The sequence below is a fragment of the Agrilus planipennis genome, unplaced genomic scaffold, assembly GCF_000699045.2.
Source record: "Agrilus planipennis isolate EAB-ADULT unplaced genomic scaffold, Apla_2.0 scaffold301, whole genome shotgun sequence".
NCBI lineage: Eukaryota > Metazoa > Arthropoda > Insecta > Coleoptera > Buprestidae > Agrilus > Agrilus planipennis.
In genome coordinates this window covers 76,667-94,738 of record NW_020439097.1, presented here as the reverse complement: position 1 = coordinate 94,738, position 18,072 = coordinate 76,667, and the positions used below count along the sequence as shown (strand labels likewise).

The 18,072-nt window shown below is 35.0% G+C and overlaps 1 protein-coding gene across 1 annotated transcript in view; it reads right to left on the bottom strand.

Annotated features, from left to right (window-relative positions):
• LOC108741984 (homeobox protein goosecoid-like) overlaps window positions 1–17,818 on the bottom strand; it is a 99,668-nt gene extending 81,850 nt beyond the window's left edge. The window contains exons 1-2 of the mRNA XM_025977471.1: window positions 17,733–17,818; window positions 16,703–16,956 (exon numbers count right to left, since the gene is read on the bottom strand). Coding sequence (XP_025833256.1) covers window positions 16,703–16,954 — 252 coding nt within the window. The 5' untranslated portion in view covers window positions 16,955–16,956; window positions 17,733–17,818. The remainder of the gene's footprint in view (window positions 1–16,702; window positions 16,957–17,732) is intronic.
• Between the last annotated feature and the right edge of the window lie 254 nt (window positions 17,819–18,072).

Genomic DNA, 18,072 nt, shown 5'->3' with positions numbered 1-18,072 from the left:
GGGTGTGTCTTTTGAAGATTTCCCCTCCTCGAGAATAATTTAAATAAAAGAAATCATTCATTTAACAGTCTACTCTATAGGCGTAACTTAGTAACTTATATTTGTTCTTCACTTGCCATGTGTTAAAACAGTGTTTTTTAAAAAAACTCTCTCCAACATCGTACGTTTTAACGAACCTTTGTTATAGAGAGCCCACCTTGTATATATTTATTTCTTTTACAAGCTTTTTATGTAGCCCACTCAATCGAATTTATCTAAATTAATGAATTTGATGCAGCACAAAGCAGTAAGCAGTCAACTAAATGCTCGTTACCATGGTCGATAAAATGGCATTATTTCCACTTGCCTAAACCAACTGCGTTTCGCCTCGCGGCACTAGATCAAAGCTAAATGATGCTAATCTAAGAGACAACACCTTGCTATTACATTAAATTAACGTAAGTAAGTCTTTGAAACTCAACAAGTAGCAAACTTGATAATGCTTATTGTAAAGCACCTACCCTCCTTGACAACGTGAAAAGAACGCTTTTGGGGGCCTATTTTGAGCAATTGCTTTATTCGTAACCTGTCGCTTTTAACAAATTGACTCAAAATGTACTAAAAAGAGATAACACTAATGAAGGTACTATTTGGTAAGAATTTTATCACACTACCTGAATTTTCTTATCAAGGGACCTAAAAAATCATTAAAACTCCAAATAATTTCGTCTATTTAAGTACCAAAGCAGCAAACGAATAGGAGAATACCGCCAATATTGACTATATATTTTCACGAACGTTTGGCGTTTGGCGGGGTTTTAACAGCGTAAAGTAAAAAAAAGTATTCAAAATTAACATACTGAAACGTAGGAGTACCACATCATCATCATCATCATCATAAGGTCGTCAGTCCTAAGACTGGTTGGACACGCACCTCCACTCTTTCCTATCCTGAGCTAAACTTCGCATTTCTCTAAAATTAGAACAACCCACATCCTTAACTATTTGCGAGCAGTAATCTAACCTAGGTCTACCTCAACCCCTCCTAACTCCTGTTTCTGCCTGTAACATGTCTCTGACTAGACCTTCATGCCTGAGAAGGTGTCCTACTAACCTATCTCGCCTATTTTTTATAGACTTCCATAGGGTCCTCTGTTCTCCTATTCTTTCTAATATCTCTTCATTCCTAACCTTTTCTACCCACGTTATCCTCAACATTCGCCTATAACACCACATTTCGAAGGCTTCTAACCTTTTCTTTTCCGCCGCGCTCACTGTCCATGTTTCGCACTCGTACAACGCCGCGCTCCGAACATACACCTTTAACAATCTTTTTCGAATATCGATATCTACAATCAGTCACAACAGAAAAATAAAACCCTTTTCGAGAAGGTGGATGTTGTTATACAGACAATAAAATATTTTTCCATTTTATTCAAGTACACTTGGAGGGATAGTGCGACTTAGAGCTTAAGAAATTATCGGTGATTATCCAATTGCTCATATATTATTACATCATGAATTATAAGTTGTAAACTCTCACGAATAGGTTAAGGGTGACTTGTATGAATAAATTAATAGTTACATTATCGTTTTCAATTCTTAATTCTTACCATAAACTAGTCAGGGTGGTGGTAACCACGGAATATTTGGCGATCCGCTAACGAAAATTTTCTAGCAATACTATGAAATACCAAATTGTATAGACTGACTTCGAGTAAAGAATTAGAAATAAGTTACTTATTTAGGTATATAGTAGCTAGTAATAAATTAAATTAAATATATTAGACAAACAAGTCGCGCTCTAAAAATCCGTTTAGAAGAACATAAAAAATCTATCATCCAAAATAAAAAATGTACTGGATTAGCCGAACACTGCATTACAAACGATCATTTTATTGATACAAAAAAATTTAAATTGTTAGATAATTTAAATAAAGGCAAACGGCTAGATTTATATGAAATATTAGAAATTAGAAAAGCTTGCAAACATCAAGATAATGTACTAAACGACCAAACTGAATTTTAGAAGTCCCCACTTTTAAATTTGTTCATCTAACCCCTACATATGTATATAAGGATAGTTGTTACTTTTGTAAAATTATTCTCTTTGATAATGGTTTAGCAGCCGAAACAATTAAAGTTAGAATTATTTACATAAACTGTGAAACAAAAGTGTACCAAATGTTTTATTTCTTATATCCTATTAAATATATTTCACCAAGTGCCTAGCCAAGAATCAATTTCTTACAAATTAAATTCAATGTGTATATTAACGTGTTCTACTAAAGAAGTTCATTTTTGTATGCCGAGAGCTATTAATAATTTCTTATATACGATAAAAACTAGAGAGTATTAGTTTTATAGTAAAAGTATAATGCTACACTGATTATGTTAAAATTTTGAATAACGCTAAACTCCAGAGAATGTATTTTATTTGAACCTGTCTTCAATCCGTAATATAATTCTTGTCATTCCACTCCAAAAGGAAGTAAGGTGAATAAAATACAAAACAAAACGTTTTTATAGTCGTTATTATGCAGAAAAAAAAATATATGTTTCCACGGTTAAAATGCGAAACCAAGGAAGCATATTTTCTTTTCCATCAACTACTACATCAGCGGATAATAACGGAATGCGATTGGCTTCATCATAGTTGAACTCGGATTCAACGATTGTCTCCGCGAACAACGTATTGAGATCATGAAAATCCTAGTTTTCTGCATCTGCAATAAATTGATGCCACAATCTTTTGTGTAATGCAGGGTACAATATCTAGTTTAAACTTGACTGGGAAAATATTTAGGAACTAAGCAGTGGTATTGGGTTTAAACAATAATTTACTACAACCAGCAATTACTCTGATGAGCTTCTCAATTCTGTTTTCTGTCATTGCACAGTTGTATTACCATTTTTCGTAATGCATGGCGCTCTAGTCGGGCCATTCGTGTTTCAATATGTTGTCGTAGGATACAACCATTGAATCTGAGTTCAACGATATTGATGCATTTCTCTTTTCGTTATTTTCGGTCAGACGGTAGCAGATAAAAAAGAAAATATGGAAGAAGAAGTCAGCGAAGACGAACAGTAATCAATAAAATTATGATGTAACTTACCTCTGGATTAGACCTACAGGCGATATCTTTTGTGAAAGAAAAATGCTCTTTGCATTTTAACTTAAAGGTGGTGTAAAAACGGGCACAGCACAATGCCCCAATTTTCTCGGACTTATATCTCAAAAACTGTAGAAAATACAACGTTCTTTACAGACCACTAACTGATAAGGGCATGCTTCTTAAACAGCCGAGTAAAACAAAATCATGAAATTTTGTTAACAATTCTTAACTATTTTACTGTTAAGTTTTAAAATCAAAGCAGTAATATGATTAAAAGTTATTTATTTCTTTAAAACTACACTGAATGTTTCGCACAGGTTGTTGAGCTTTTTTAAGTCTAGTTTTTATAGTTAAACATCCACCTACCTTATATATTTAACTATAACAACTAGCCTTAAAAAAGTCTGGGTTAAACGTTGGCTGTAATCTTCTATNGTTCGTTAGTCTCGCTAAAACTCGAGAACGGATGGACCAATTTGGCTAATTTTGGTCTTGAATTATTTGTGGAAGTCCAGAGAAGGTTTAAAAGGTGAATAAATATGAAAGTTGTTAACTATCTTTCAGATTATTTTTATGTAGATTGATAAATCTTAAGTTTTGTCACAAATTAAATTTCTGAACGCAATCATAATATTTGACATTTGACAACCAAGTTTATTTTATACAAAAGTTTAGGTCTTTTATTTATTGATTAAGGCAGTACGAAGTCTGCCGAGTCAGCTAGTTTTAAATAAATAAATAGCTTTTGATCTCATTATTCCTTTCATTATAAATGTAAATCGTGAAAACTGTTATTAATTGTAGGATTTAATTTTATGTTGATTATTCGGACTGTAGTAATTGATGGTATCCCAACTGACGGTTTTTGAAAACAAAATGCGTCTTTACAAAGTATTTACGCTATGTCTAGTTTGCTTCTTATGGAGAATTAATTCCTTCGACGTACCAAAGTTTTTTAGGTTTGAATTGATTGATTAATTAACAAATTACAGCCCGTTTGGTTTACTAGACTAGACGTAAGGGTAATCGGTCTAGAAACCAATCACTCAAATTTTAATTTATGTAAAATGGGTAAATTAGTGTTTAATTTGACCAATACATATCATAATTAATTTCTACTTATATTAAAATGTGTGCCGAGATTGAAATGTTACAAGCTGGATTACGTAAATTAATCAATTCTAGAATACTATTGGTCGTGTTGAATGAAAAATGGAATGATCGTGATAACTTCGTTTACCGCCAAAAACGATACTTGTATTTATAACCACTTCTTTTCAATGCAAGTAGTTGCCTTCATTGCCGTTGTAGATAATACTTCATTTCTACCGTGAATAGGAGTATTAATTTTGTGTGAGGAATATTCAATTTATCGAACAATTTTCGAGACACATAAATGAACTTATCGAGCCTTAGTCTAAATTTTCACAAACCTTTACGATATTACCACGACAATATAAAACGTGTATTATTATTATTACTATCGATGATAATACGTAAATATTTAAACGGGAACGAGAAGTTGATTATGTAATAAAAGTACTAATTTTTGTGCGTCTGGCCATGTTGGATGAGATGCGGTAGTTACAAATATTTACGTTGGGACGCGCGATTTGGGTTGTATTCCCTATAACATATTTAACAACCTAATAAACCACATGTAATTGATGAATGCCCTCTTCTAAAGCAATTTATGCACAAACCAATCTTCTTGATTACCTCATAACGTGATTTAATATTTAATTGCATTGACGTATGAAATGCAAGCCTTTGTAGTAATAGCAAGTAGAACCGTCCTATGATACAAGAACTGAACTATTTTGATAGTATTTATTGCAAAAATGAGTAGATGCAGTTTTGATACTAGGTTTATGGATTAAATCGATCGTTTCTAGAAAATGATATTTTTACTTCATTTGATATTAAAGACTCTGTTCCATTCCTCTTGTGAATTACGATCTAATTTAGAATAAACTAAATGTAATACACGATTTTATAATTCGCCTCTGTGACCATTAAATCGCAAATGACTGCAGGCAGCGTTAGTTAGTTATAAATAAACTGTCGCACAATGCTTACATTTGTGTTTTTCTCTATTAAAGCATTGAATGAGCCTTAAAATGAGAGCCATCGAGTATAATTACTTAATTACCATCAAATTTAGGTAGGCTAATATGAGGTAAACGTACAAATAATGAATTTGCTGGATCAATAGAATTGTTTCCAATTGGTTGAGATACCAACGGTTTTACTGTTTCAATGCGACCGGGGTCATTCACCGATTTCCACCCGAATGCTATGTCCTTGGCGCGTGAGTCGTTATTTGGAAATATGAATTTTCAAATTTCTTACGTTTACTTATTTATCGTTCCGAACCACCCAACAATTCGTGATTGAACGTCATCAAAATTACGCTATAACAATTTGATTTTCGATTTGAGAGCATCTATGCTATTTTGTTTTCAACAATCTTAGTTCATCAATTTCTTGTTCTGTCATTGTAAAAAAAATATATAAATAAAATATGTTATCAGCAATAAACGTGTTAGAATCAATGCAAGTATTCTAAAGGAGAAAAACAATATTTAAAAGTTACCGCGGAAGATTTGTAATGTATGTTCACAGAATATAGAAAGAAACCATTCCAATTCCATCATAGATCATTCCAACATATGACACACGATCAGTTATGGTTGGCACTGAGAGAACGAAGAGGACACCAATCCTGCTTACCGCTTTGTTGAAATATGTTAGAGATTAGATGTATTCGATCAATCGATGGATGGTGTTAATGCAACGATCAAATTGTACAGTAATCGCAAGGTACACCCTACATTTGCGGGTCGTGATCGTCGATGCCCGATCCGTATCACCGCTAAGAAGATGAAACCCTTGATTTTCATATAAGACAACCCCCAAAGTAGTACAAACGAAATAGTATGGAACGTTAGCTCATCTCATCTGACAGTGTGACAAATGTTAGAGGAAAAAAGTTGCTACATGCTTTTAATTTACAGCAAAAACAAATCTTGCAGGAAACTCGTTTGTTAGTATATTTGTATCAGAGGTTTCGACAGGAAAGTACTGCGGAGATCAACTGTGTGTTCGAGTGTTGTTTACGAACAAATATTGTTTCATAAAATAATGATAGTCAATATTGACTACCCGTGAAAATAATAAAGAAATTACTTCCATTGCCTTAGAAAATAATTCTCACATGGGTCATCAGGAAGCGATAACTCAACAGTAACAGATAATTTATGAACTCGACAGGAAAAACAAAACATTTTCGGAAAATAAATAATACAGTTACTGTTCTATTCGAAATAGTAGCCATTTTAAGTAATTAAATAACATTTTGTCTACCATTAGTATTCATATCTTCGGCGACTAGCTAGTGTCAACCTAAAATAGAGGCTTCCCCAGACGCCAATCATCCTAAGATATTAGCATCCCTGTGATCAGTTCGGGGGCACCCACCTGCGGGGGTACCCTCTCGAGCCGGAACATCCCTTTCGAGTAGCCCATAGCACCTCTTTCACTAGGAGTAACATTTATCAAAGGAATCACAGATCTTGTCGAGCAACAGTGCGCACAAAGGGGTGTCATGTATGCATTTTTCCCAAATCATAAAAATATATATTATTCACATCATCTCTCTAGAGGTCTGCACTTTTCACCAACTGAACTTCATTCTTTTATATTCAACGTCTTACTGCTTACTCATATATTTTACATTTCCTTTCCTGTCTGTCCGGCCAAATATTAACATGCTCTCTTGTCAACAATATCTCACTTCCTCATGTAATCATTACACACATGCCAAACATCAATAATTTAAAAAAAAAAACATTTATTGGGTATTAAAAAATATCAAAATAATGTAAATTTAATTATCGAAAGTTTTAGGTATTTAACATGTCGATTTTTTTTACTAGATTCAGAAGTAATTTTGGTAGACGGCTCGATTTCTATCTTCTAAAACGGGATTTAAATTTCGTACAATTTTGTGGTTAATTTTATTTGTTTCTTTTATGTACTCACATGCTGAGGTATAATTTAAATTGTGTTGCATACCATCAACAATGAACAAATCTTGTTATTAATTCATTTATACCGTGATAGGCATCTAAACATGTGTAGTACTAGTTTTGTTGATGTTTATTTTAGGCGATCGACAAGCAGTATTGTTTACGTTCTCCATCGTTGTAGCTTCTGAGTCCTTATCTCAACCCGGTAATAGGTATATACCCCCGTTGCCAATTCATGCCCAGAACCAGTTTCGGATTCTATCTTGTGATTTTCTTTTAGATTTTTTTGCCTCTTAATCAAGCTGCATTACCCATAAAGCGATTGCCTATTGCATCTAGTTGACGCCCTCCAATGCTTACTACTCTTTTCAGAAACACCCAGTATAGAAAAGTTGTCTCTGAAAAATATTTTCAAGTCTACTCCCCAACGACCGAAAAGAAAAGCAACTTTTATCTTAAAAAACTTTGGAAACTCATAAACATGAAATTATATAATGCAACCCGGTAGTAAAATAGAAAATGCTGTTAATGTAGCTAATGGTATGAATAATTATTTTAGAAAGTAGAAATATCACTCCACCGTACAACAACTAAACTTTAAACTCTTTACCTAGTAACTAACTCAATTTTTTTAAATCCCACTGATCTCATTGAAATTAATAACATTATAAATACCGTGCAGGAAAAAGCGGGTGTTATTGATGGCATCAACGTTAAAATCTTAAAGGTAACCGCAATGTATACTGGGAAAATTTTAGCATACATCTTCAATCTAAAAATGGATGTATGATGTAAATTACACAGAAAAAGGAAAAAGAACAAAAATTAATGAAAAGAGACAGAAATAAATGAACAAATGATTAATTATAGTACAGGTTGATATGAAAATGGGACAAGAAGAATTAAAAACAGTCTAAGAAATTAGAATTGGAAATACGATCTTTTATAGTTGGCCATTATTGGCAATGTCATCATTGCATTGGAGCTTCTCAGAGAACATAAAATATATGAACTTAAATATCAGCACTTCAACAATACGCGTCACTGAACTAGAAACAGTAATGATAAAACCTAAAACGTTTGCCGCCTGTAAGTTGATCATAGAGGATAACCGAGTACTACCGAGCCACATCGAGAGGTCTGCAAATCTGCAAAGGCACATGGCGTATTTGAATCAATAGCAAACATGTACTTAATGGTTCTGTGTTCTAGATTTGGAAAGTAGATACTAACTGGTGGATGTTCATCCACATAGTAGACTACGATTACAATTGGAATTTTGAGTTAGCTTTGTTCAAGAAAGTCACTTAACTAATGGGTATTACAGAAATACCCTTGCATCCACAGTCTGATGGAATGGTTTAATGTTACTCTGGAGACCAACTTAAGAATCTTCGTCAACGACCACCAAGCTGGCTAGGACCGATGGATACCTCTATTTCTCTTGGCTTATAGATCTACCGTACGGTATATTATTTGGAAAGAACTCAGGTTGCCAGCGAACATGATGTTTCGTTGTCCTTGACTCTCCAGTAATTACAGACAAATACGTGCGCAAGGTAAAAAAATCGCTAAAAGAAGCTGCACATACGAAGCGGCGATTCGAAAGTGACTGCATGAAAACTAGATATAGTGGACGAGCCAACTGTGATAGTTTTAATGGAGGCGACAAAGTGTGGTCATACAATCCGTTTAGATGGAAGGAATGTTGTCCAAAACTGCAACAAAAATTTGATGGTTGGTGCACCGCTGCTCAATGCATAACGACGTAGTTTGTCAAATTCAGATTCAGCTCAGGTTAAAACAAAGATCGTTCATCTTGACACACAATGATCAGCTTGCTCCCTACAGAGGCGACGCGACATTACTGATTGGAACAGTAAGTTTCAGGAGGAGGTAGCGTCACGTCTTAGCAACCTACCATACATGAGGAAGCGTTAAGAACCCTACTGTGAGTTTCCTAGATCGAACTAGTAATAAAAAAGGCTACAGTCTCTAGATCCCACATTCTGGAATCAAGTCCCTAAAAATACTTGCTGCAAAGTAGGAAGAGGCAGTTTTTGTAACGAGGCGATAGAAGACGAAATAAAAAGATTGAAGAATCGATTCAGTGAGCGATGTAATAGTGTACGAGTGATTTATTAATAAAAGTAATGTTAATTAAAGACTAATTACTTAAATAAATTAGTGAGTAGTGCGAAAGGTGCTTTATTACGCGACAATATGTTACATGCCTGTCAGCTTATTTTTAACAAAATACGTTAGTCAAAATTTTAAAAAAAATCTTTGTCGAATAGCGTCATCATCATTAGCGAGTACTTTTAATAAAATCGAATTAGATATATAATTTGAAGGACAAAGCTAATCACAGCAATAATTTCAAGGGAATTATTTGATTGCATAAGATAAAAACATAAATTCCTATACCTATAAGTTCACATTACGATTATTTTGATACTACTTAAGTTTCCTTAGGTAAAGCTGGAAAAAATATAGATTGATACTTCTTTTTTGCTTTTATATTATTTAGTCATGAATCAGCTTCAACCTGTTAAGGCATCAACATATCGTATCAGCATAATTGTGGTGAAGCAAAGATTTTATGTAAATATATCAGTAACGGGATTCAGGATATTAATGTGTTGAAATGGCAACACATTCGTCTTTTAGCAACTGCACGTGTACTTATTGAAACGGTGCTCTCCAGTTGCAGTATAGTAGAAAGAATAATCTCACTAATCATAGGTCAATCCTGAAGCACAAATGATGCATAGTCGATTTTCCTCAATTAAATAATGATATATTAAACAGCACGTAAATTGAATTTCTCCTAAACTTTTTTAAAACAAAGTAAGCATGAACCAAACCCCTATATAATATAGTTTTCAATGACGCCTCTAGCATAACTGTTTTAAATAAATTCATCACAATTATCCTAAAAATATTATATGTGATGGAGGCAAAGAACTTAAGAATAATGTTTTTCAGGAATCTTGTAATCTTTCATGAATATACCCCACTTTGCTCGAACAAACCACTGGTTACACCCCTTTTTCACTTTTGTATGGGTCATGCGACAACTTTAATTCTCATGAAATATATTGTAATGTTCGTGAGTTCAACAAATTTTACTTCTAAGACTAATAATGACAACAACAACTATTTATTTACACTAATTATTATTGAACTTAAAAACACCATTAAATTATTACTAAACTTAGGTAATTATTCTATTTATTTACACTACTGTTGCTATTCACTGTTGTATTTATTTCACTTCTGCAACGAACAATTTATTTCTTGTACTCTCGGCGATCGTCTCTTCCTTTAAGTACCCATTTGTTCCCTTTCGGGAACTTTCTCGAGCCGTCCGGAAAAGTCTCATTTTCTTTGAACTGTTCAATTACTTTCCCGGAACGCAGGTACGACATACACGTTTACAGATACGACGCACATGAAGAAAGGCGCCCGTGGCTAGTCGGCGAATCGATAACCCGCTCACACACACGTATGCCCGATCGTACACAATTACGCTCGTGGTCGCTACACTGCCCCCTCCTTAAGGATGTTTCGTCCCGAAACATTTTCACTTTCCCTTTCTCAGGATCATGCCGGAATCTGCAGTTCTCGTCTTCACGACATCTACTCCGGGAAGTAATAGTCCACGGTCTTCTCATGATTGGTCCGATTCGGGTTATTACTGCAAACCAAAATGTCTATTCCAGTATGGCGGAACAGGACTTCGATCATGTTCCGTACGATCCTCCAATCTAGATGATGTCTGCGGAGTTCCATTACTGTGTCCCAAAGGTCTCTATAAGTTGGGTTATCAGAGCATCTTCCTTTAGTTACCAAGTAATAGATATTGCGTCGTCCGTCAGGCAAGCACAACAGTCTTTTTCCCTTCTGTACTTGGTCTTCAAGATGTTCCAAACCGCCAAATCTGCGTTCGAACTCGGACACGATACCACGGCCAGAGAATATTCCTTGGATATAGCAAAGAGGTCTGGTCGGATTTCTTGCGTCACTCCAAATTTCCTGTTAACAAAAAATCATATTCCTGTAGCTTCTCAATCCATCGCCCTACCTGGCCCTCCGCATTCTTGAAATTCAGAAGCCACTTTAAAGCTGTATGATTGGTGCGTAGGGTGAATTTTCGTCCATACAGGTATTTATAAAAGTGTTCTACACCTTTGACTACAGCCATCACCTCTCGCCTAGTGACGCAGTAGTTTCTTTCGGCTTTTGATAAGGTCTTGCTAAGATAGCCGATTATCTTCTCTTGGCCATGTTGTAACTGCGAAAGAACGACTCCCATTCCCACATTTCTGGGGTCGGTGTCCAAAAGAACATTCCATTGGGTTGAGGATATACCAGCACGGGGGCTGTGATTAAAGCCTGCTTCAAAGTGTCAAATGCCATTTGACAATCCGAATCCCAATGAAATTTGCGGTCACTTTCGGTTAAACGTGTCAAAAGTTTGGCGTTATTGGCGCTTTTTCTCCGGTAGCCGTACGCAGAGTCCACTTAGTTGACACGACCTAGTGCTTCAAGGTCTTCGTAAATGCGATAAATTCGGGGTATTTTTGTCCGTGAATCAACGTTTGCCCCGTTACGTCGACCCTATCTAGTTTTCCTGCTGTTGACGTCGAGTACTTGGGGAAGGAGTACTTTTCCTACACTGCCACCTCGTATGACCTAGTTCGCCGCAATTCCAACATCTTAGCCTTCGTTTTTCTTTATAGAACTTAGAAATGATTCGGCAGACGGTTTTTTCTAAAGATTCTGACGAATCCGTTTCTTCACACAGTAGCCGAACCCTCCCCTGTTTGCTATAGGCCCGTTTAATAGTTTCGTACTCCAATTCATGAGCCAATGCATCAGCTAGCGTCTTAGGTCAGTCAAGGCGTATTCGTTGTTGAGTGTTACTGTCCCGAAGTCCATCGGTAAATGCCTCCACTGCCAACCTTTCCATCAATTCTTCTGGAGTATTAGGATAGGCCAGTCGAGACAGTCTCGCAATATCGGCTTCGAATTCTTGTAGGGATTCCATTGGTTTCTGTTGACGGGTTTTCCGTTGGATGTGATACACCGCTGTTAAATGAGCCTCGCCGTAGCACAACTCCAACCGTTTTACCAACTGTTCATAATCCGCCAATTCTTCCGGGGAAAGGGTATTCAAAATGTCACATACCTCTCCACGAAGCGCAACGGTCAACGAAGTGGCTTTTTCTCTAGGCGCCCAGTTATTCCCATTAGCAGCCGTCTCGAATTGTTTGTGGTATGTGGTCCATGAGAACTTTCAAACGTTTGGCTGACTTCGTTTTTCCATTAAAAATCAATTCTTCCAGCACTTTTATCTTCTCTTCTGTTTCTTGAATATTCTTATTAAATTTTTCTTCCCATTTATTCTCCAAGCTTTTACTGTTTTCTTCCAATTTATTTTCCAAACTTTTACTGTTCTCTTCNAACGTCTAAGTCGAAGCAGCTCTATTAAAGCAAGTTCGTATTCCATCATCTATTAATATCTGCCTGCTATCTATTTATCGTAAAATGCTAAATAAAGGTCACATTAAGACATCTACTTGTTCAATTCAATCGACGACAAGTAGATACAGTAAAATTGAAAGATCTGAGATTATAAATCATCTTCGTCATAATATCTTACTTCAGTACGCGTAATAGTAAACGTTTTTTAAAAATAATGTTAAGGGTAGAAAGAGAAGACAAGAAATCATGTCACATCAAGGTGCAGTTTTAAAATATCATCTTCATCTTAGCATTTCTGAACATTCATAGGCGTGCTGAATACAAAAAAATGTTTGAATAAGTAAATAAAATTAACTTCCCTTAACGTAAAACAACAGTATACAGTTTTATTTATGACGGTGGCAATAACCGATAGTTTATGATGATCAGGGACCACTTTCAATTTTACAGGCTATATACATAACTAGACGTCTAGCGTTTGCTGTACTGTTATATAAAAAAAAAACTTGGGTGTTTCATTCCCACCAGCCACTAATGCTAGTGGGCGAGCAGTCCCTCCAGACTACGTCGGAAGGTACGGCGGAAAGCCCTTTTCAACCTCCTCTCAGGAATCGTGGGAATGGGTGGGACGTGGTTCGGCTGAGAAAGATGGGACGGACGAAATGAAGGCTGAAGAGAATGAAAGATTATCGGTGGAATATTACTGCCCCAACATTTGCCTAAGTAATCCAAGCAAATCACAGAAAAACTTGGACCAAATCTTGTAAATCTAACTATCATTTCCATTTCCAAACACAAACCTTTAACATAGGTAGGTACGCATGTGTAGAGGTATGTTGGTAAAGATCTACTAAAACTTTTTAAAAAGCAAAGTTCTAGACTTTGTATTTCTTTCTTTCTACTTAATAAGTACTTTAGTATTATACACTTCAATATCTGCGTTAGTACACTTCAGGCCAACCTGAACAATTGGCAATAAAGCTATTCAATTTGCAAACTATTAATTAAGAATTGGAGCAGAGTTCATAAAAGTATACATTAATTCAGCATGAATGGTGGTTTTAAGAAACTATCATGTTTGCCTATGAATTTCATGTACTTACTTACCATAAAAACTAAAAGATAATAAACTGAATACTACTTATCAAAGCAAGAAACAGAATATTTTGCAAATGGAGCATATTAATATTTGATATTAACCCCTATTAAAAAATGTCAGTGTTTCATAGTTATGGTACCTCATTTGCTAATCACGTTTAAAAAAGAGATGAAACAGATTTGAAAAATATACAAATAAATAATTTCAGGTAATTTGTAGTGGGTGAAAATTGAATTAGTTTCACATTAATGTTTGAATATTATTAAATATTAACTGCTATCGAAAGCTTTTTAACGTGTTTAATATATTAATATATGTGGAATGTCCATTAATTTCGATGAGTCTGTGACATAATAAGTAAGTTTCTTCGTTGTTGCTGCGGTCACATTTCGTGGCTTAGTTGCTAGAGCGGCATCACGTAAAGCCAAAGGCTCGGGTTTGACTCCCGACGACGGTGTAAAAGCAGCAACAATTTTTCTCATTAATTTGAGGCGGTTTGTAGTGGATGAAAATTGAATTAAGTGAACATTAATGTTTGAATATTATTAATTGTTAACCATTTTAATAGCTTCTAATAAGATTATACCTCCCTACATCAAAAGGTATATCAGTATCAAAAAATCTATCCTATCCCTGACGACGATAAGAAAATCTGTTACCACCAACAAGATTTCATCTCGCAGCTGCAGAAGAATCATGGACCGAAGAACAATGTCCCATTTTTGAAGAAAAAGCAAAGAAAAACAGAAAATGCAAAAGTGCTCTTTGTCACGCGTAAATTCCGTTTGTGAACCAATTCTTGTTACAAATAGCAAAAGTATAAACTTATAACACAGTTCAATAGCAATATAAAAGTGACAGAACAGTGCAAATTCATGAAAAATTTGTCACTTGAAACGCATTAGTTTACTCTAAAGATAAAACTATTGGCAATGAAATTTTTGAAAGCACTCAATAATATCTCAGATATTAAAAGTGGTAGTTAAAAACTTCCTCAATGCGAACAACTACATTTATCTTGGACAAAACCACTTAAGCAATCTCGATGATGTTAGAACAGAAGCAAAAGAACTAAGTAACAAAGTGATTATGCAACCTTTACTTATTATGATATGTTTACTATGAGTATTAATGTACTAATGTACATTTTTAAAGATAAACTATCGAGAATACTAAGAAGAAAATATAGAGACACCCCAAATCATGAAAATGACTTAGAAATATTACCTTTGAGGGAACTGTAGAAGATGTATCTAACCCTACCATCAGCTCCACAACGCGAGGAAGCTTTGAACTATGGGGTAGGGGGGATTATATCAAGGAAACTTCCATACGTGATACTTTCATTAGAAAGTAAAGTAATTCAAGATTGTCCTCATAACATAACTTCCTATATACGTGTTAATAATTTGTATTAATATTTAAGGCCTTAAAAAATATTAAAGACTACGCCGGAATAGCTGATTTCGTAATAATCTAGTCTAGTAATTTTTTGGGGTCAAACGTGTAAATCGCGATTCGTAACCACGCGGCGTTACAATAAAATAAAATGCTGTTGTTAATTATTTTTTTTAAGGATCAATAAAAGACTTTCATTAAACTACGTAGATAGCGTTAAATTTTGTTAAATCTCAACAGCACGCCACAAAGTCTCGATAAATCAACGTCGAGTCGAAGCAGCTCTATTAAAGCAAGTTCGTATTCCGTCATCTATTAATATCTGCCTGCTATCTATTTATCGTAAAATGCTAAATAAAGGTCACATTAAGACATCTACTTGTTCAATTCAATCGACGACAAGTAGATACAGTAAAATTGAAAGATCTGAGATTATAAATCATCTTCGTCATAATATCTTACTTCAGTACGCGTAATAGTAAACGTTTTTTAAAAATAATGTTAAGGGTAGAAAGAGAAGACAAGAAATCATGTCACATCAAGGTGCAGTTTTAAAATATCATCTTCATCTTAGCATTTCTGAACATTCATAGGCGTGCTGAATACAAAAAAATGTTTGAATAAGTAAATAAAATTAACTTCCCTTAACGTAAAACAACAGTATACAGTTTTATTTATGACGGTGGCAATAACCGATAGTTTATGATGATCAGGGACCACTTTCAATTTTACAGGCTATATACATAACTAGACGTCTAGCGTTTGCTGTACTGTTATATAAAAAAAAAACTTGGGTGTTTCATTCCCACCAGCCACTAATGCTAGTGGGCGAGCAGTCCCTCCAGACTACGTCGGAAGGTACGGCGGAAAGCCCTTTTCAACCTCCTCTCAGGAATCGTGGGAATGGGTGGGACGTGGTTCGGCTGAGAAAGATGGGACGGACGAAATGAAGGCTGAAGAGAATGAAAGATTATCGGTGGAATATTACTGCCCCAACATTTGCCTAAGTAATCCAAGCAAATCACAGAAAAACTTGGACCAAATCTTGTAAATCTAACTATCATTTCCATTTCCAAACACAAACCTTTAACATAGGTAGGTACGCATGTGTAGAGGTATGTTGGTAAAGATCTACTAAAACTTTTTAAAAAGCAAAGTTCTAGACTTTGTATTTCTTTCTTTCTACTTAATAAGTACTTTAGTATTATACACTTCAATATCTGCGTTAGTACACTTCAGGCCAACCTGAACAATTGGCAATAAAGCTATTCAATTTGCAAACTATTAATTAAGAATTGGAGCAGAGTTCATAAAAGTATACATTAATTCAGCATGAATGGTGGTTTTAAGAAACTATCATGTTTGCCTATGAATTTCATGTACTTACTTACCATAAAAACTAAAAGATAATAAACTGAATACTACTTATCAAAGCAAGAAACAGAATATTTTGCAAATGGAGCATTTCGTGTTCGAAATTTTTTATTCGTAAACAGAAGTTTTGGTGAATGACTAGAGAGCAAACTCCAAAAAAATCACAAAATAGTTAAATATTCAATAAATTAATTATATCTAAATATTTCACAAACCTCGACTCTTTCCTCTTTTAGATCGACTTTCATTGCTAACTGCTCCCGTAAAACAACGTCAGGGTAGTGTGTCTGTTCGAACGTTGCTTCTAACTGCTCTAACTGTTCTTCGCTGAAAATTGTGCGATGTCGTCGTTTTCGTTTTGGCTGCTGTTGTTGATGATGACCGTGATGCATAGATGAGCTTGTGGATGTATTTTGTGAGGCAGACGTCAGTGCGTGAATGTAACTTGGGTAAAGTGGGTATGCCATAGCTAAATAGAAGAACAATTATTATAAACATAATTGCATGACTTTGTAATTTTAAACAATTTTATATTATAAAGACGACGCTACTAGTAAATTAGTATTTATAGAACAGAAAAAAATAAATAATGTCATAAATTCTGCTTAAACATTGTCATTTTTTAATTACAGCTATAAAATCTCATTATATATCTACTGTTTTTATCTATGTGAATTTTGTGTGTGCGTATGTGTGTGTGTATGTGTGTGTGTGTCTGAGTGTTTGTATGTATGTGTGTCTTCTACCCACCTACGTAGAATTATAACATTCTAGCATCATTCAAGCAAAGTATTTTGTCTTCTATTAGCCACATGTGAAAACTTTGGCAAAGCGTTTCCGATTGTTGTAAGATAGAAATAATAATTAACAAAAACCTGAGCAAAATATGCCTAATATTAAGGTTAATGGTTATGTTGAATCCTAGCTGCAAAGATACTCAATAAGAATTATTGTCTCTTGACATTGCCACTAAATGAAGTTCGTTACGTCCTCTTTCGTAGTCAGATGTCATTTTACAAAATAACCTTATAAATCTCTTGAAAGATTTATTATCACGCCTGTCATTTTAGATGATCCAAATTAAATTCTCATAATCCTGTAAGAAAGGACATGACCACGACAATACTCACTCAGTTCATGTTTTCAGTACCTATCGACGTACATGAAGTCCGAAGCTTTGAATATATTAGAGACTATACGTTCCTAAATTTTCCAATATTGCTATGCTTCTGACACAGTACTTACCTAAGGGAATAAACCATTGTGTTGGGAACCGGACTGTCAAGCTGCTTTCTATAAATTAAAGTAAGTTCTCGCTTCCACACCTGTGTTTAGGCTCTGGGCACCGATACGAGCAATATTAGGATAGGCGCAGTGCTCTCTCACATACAAAAGGGGAAACTCTAAGCCCGTCGAACAGCACGTCGTGGATGGGCAGTGCTACCCTGACAACATCAGAGTAGAACGATACTCTGTGGGTTCTGCGAGTACTCCGAGAATTGAAAAATAAAGGAAGACGACCGACCTAGTAAGAAATGGCTGCTAAATACGAGGGTGGATTGATAAGTTTCCGGCCTAACCAAGA